This window comes from Rhagoletis pomonella, unplaced genomic scaffold (assembly GCF_013731165.1).
Source record: "Rhagoletis pomonella isolate Grant_MI unplaced genomic scaffold, Rhpom_1.0 Rhpom_scaffold_06165, whole genome shotgun sequence".
NCBI classification, from domain to species: domain Eukaryota; kingdom Metazoa; phylum Arthropoda; class Insecta; order Diptera; family Tephritidae; genus Rhagoletis; species Rhagoletis pomonella.
In genome coordinates, this window is record NW_023464699.1 from 7,044 (window position 1) to 10,231 (window position 3,188).

Consider the following 3,188-nt stretch of genomic DNA (forward strand, 5'->3'; position numbering starts at 1 on the left):
ATATATATATATATATATATATATATATATATATATATATATAGGTATACATATTCATTTATTTATTCCAGTTGGAATTTGTAAGACATCGCCTCAAAGTTCGTTAATGAGCTTTATCTCAAAAAAAATTGCTTCCATACGTTTGGCTGTCGTTTTTGTTAGAAGTTGTATAATAGTCCGACACCGAGTGTCGAAAGTATTGGATACTTTTAAATAGGTACTCATATGTGTGGACTCAGCACATCTCTAATACAAGAACGTAAATTTCAATTTACGCTCTTGGTTGACAGCGCAGCCAGGGTTCGGACTCCCCTACGATCGGTAAACTGAAAATCTACTACGCAACTCGATACCGGCGAACTACTTAGATTTGTTCGGGACAAAGCAAAGCGTATTAAATGTGCTTTTCTTTTTTAATAAAATCATGAGTTATTAAATTTTGAAGGGCCCTCCAACTTAGTAATTTTCAAATAAAGTATTAAGTTGTGATACTCCCAAGCACATATATAAACACCGGTGTACGAAAATAAACTATAATGCACATTACTCTTTCATTTTGTTTATTCCTTCAAGAGTTCGTTGCAATACGAAAACAAAACGGCTGAGTTTACTTTGCGATAGTACACTACAGTAGTTTAGTAGTTACAGACGAAACAACAAACGAAATGAATTGTGCAGAGAAAAAGATATGTATGTATGTAGTACATGTCTTTGAATTAAATTGAATATGAAAATTTACGAAAAAAGAAATATATTTTTTTTCACGTAATCGAAACGTTTACATACATATAAAACGTATGGTACCATTGTCACAAACGAAAATCAACAGTCTCTCGTTGGGGAAAATGAAAGTGAATCTTAAAAGTTGGTTCTGACTATGTACAAAACTGTATAAAACTACAAATGATATGATGATCGATGAGCAAATGGGAATTGTTTGTACAACCTATTTTCGCACGCTGATAAGCACTTGCGATGTTCCGCACCATGCGAACAAATAATTCATACTTTGTTCTAACTTTTTATCTGAATCGGTTTATTTATCGAAATGAAGCATTTAGTTTTTGTTCTCAAGATAGTTTGTATAAAAATCTAGACGGCCACATTGTTAGCCACAGCCAAGTTGGCAGTCACTAAAGCATTTATAAATAAAATGTGAAAACATAACTAAATGGCCTAAAGTCGATAACCGTGTGTTTGTTTTGGGTGGCAGGCCGTGTAAATACACAAATTAACAAAATGACAACACACCGATGCGAGCAGAGAAATCAAAGTCGATAACCGTGTGTCGATGCATAAACATAAGGTGCCCCACACACTTTATGCAAAACTCATGCAATATTATGCACACTATACACTATCACAAGACAGTGATATATGAGACCACCCGTACCATAAAATATACGAAATTTACAATAGCCACATATAATTAAGTTTTTTTTGCTACTCGCCACCCAACTAGAATATACATATATATACAAGTACGTATATCTATATAGCCAAATATACACAAAAGGGAAAAAATAATGATTTCAGACATCAACGATGACTCGCTTCACCTCGATGAGAAAGAAGGCCGAGCAACAATCAAACCGCTTTGCTCTAGCTTGCCGTTTATGCCAGGGTATGCATCCGATACGGCTCTGCCCATCATTCCGCGGTAAAACTCCCGAAGAGAGACTGAGGGAGGCACTGATTGGTCGCTTCTGCGGAAACTGCCTGTCCATGATGCATCGGTCTGACGAGTGCACGAGCGAAGAAAGATGTCGTCGGTGCCGCGGAAAACACCACACAACGCTGCACATGGATGACGAATCCGAACCCCTTCAGCCGATTGATACACGCCCATGGAGCGAGCAAGTTGCTAGTGAGGACGAGTCCGAACGCGCGTTATCTATCAACGCGTCCGACCACGCAGATGAAACCAGGCCGCTCCGCCCAGAAGATGAACTAGCAGAATCCACACCGGAATCTGGGACTCCCCTCCCGACTATAACCAGGGGATCGGAAACTCGGCCTTTCCGACCCCTGTTAGAGCACGAACGACGCCGAGAACGTGGATCGGAAACACGGCCTTTCCGACCGCGGTCAACAGCCCGGCAGAACCGTAGAGCGGAAACTAGGCCTTTCCGCCTGCGGCAAACGCGAGAGGAGTCAAACAGGCCCAATCGCGATCAGGGTAGACTGGAGACGAGGCCTCGCCAGCTATCCATCGCATTTCGAGCGGGTCGACTTGCACGCGAAACCCAAGCGTTACGACCGGTGACGTCTATTGCTCCAACGGTCGTGGTAAAAATAGAAGCTCGTGGACGGTTGCACCTTATACGCGCGTTAATTGACGTATGCTCTCCGACTTCTATAATTGCGACAGATTTAGCGGTAAAACTCAGGCTCGACGTTTCAAATTTCGGAAACCAACGTGGCTGTCTACTGCGTCTGAGGGGAAAACACGGCCAGAACACCAGGTTGGCTATCCACGCCACAACGATAAACAATTACGTCCGTGTTAGCCCCACTAGTAGCGTCGATCCGTCAGTAGCGACAGCGTATACGCACATACGACTAGCGGATCCAAACTTTTATACGTCGACACCGATTCGCTTAGTACTGGGAGCCGACGTATACCCAGACATCGTACTGCCGGGTATGCTCCCAAACACGTTTGGTCCCTTTATCGCCCAAAGCACAATTTTTGGATGGATGCTCTCAGGAGTATGTCGCTCCTAAATTCAATGTTTGATTTTTTTTTTTGTAAACATGAATTTTTTACTGAATTTTGAAATTTTTATCAATAAATGTGCTCTGAAATGTTCAACCATACCTTTTTCATTAGTATTTCTTCCTTTTATTCCTTCAATAGCTAGGAAACTAAGACGTGGACCACCGGAACTTGGAGGCATCCTGCCACTGGAAACAATAATAATCTTTTTTTCTCAAATGAATTGTTATTTACATATATTTAGACTGTTTTTTTTTCTACTTCTTAGTACTCAGTCCGGCGTGGTGGCTGAAGCGCTCGACCGATGTTGCTGATAGCAAGGGGGGCCGGCATGTTTAGGCCTTCATGCAAAACCAAATGATTTAAAGGTCGAACCACCCTAATGTAAAAGTGCATTGACTTGAGCCGACCACACAAACACACAGGCATATATACGGCCTACCTTTATTGCTACGCCGTTAGCAATAAA

The 3,188-nt window shown here is 41.7% G+C and overlaps 1 protein-coding gene across 1 annotated transcript in view; it reads left to right on the plus strand.

The window, feature by feature from the left end:
* Window positions 1-2,749, plus strand: part of LOC118755403 — a 9,786-nt gene extending 7,037 nt beyond the window's left edge. Inside the window, exon 2 of the mRNA XM_036490241.1 lies at window positions 1,307-2,749. Within this exon, the coding sequence (XP_036346134.1) occupies window positions 1,546-2,727 (1,182 nt within the window). The 5' untranslated portion in view covers window positions 1,307-1,545 and the 3' untranslated portion in view covers window positions 2,728-2,749. The remainder of the gene's footprint in view (window positions 1-1,306) is intronic.
* Window positions 2,750-3,188: the final 439 nt, after the last annotated feature.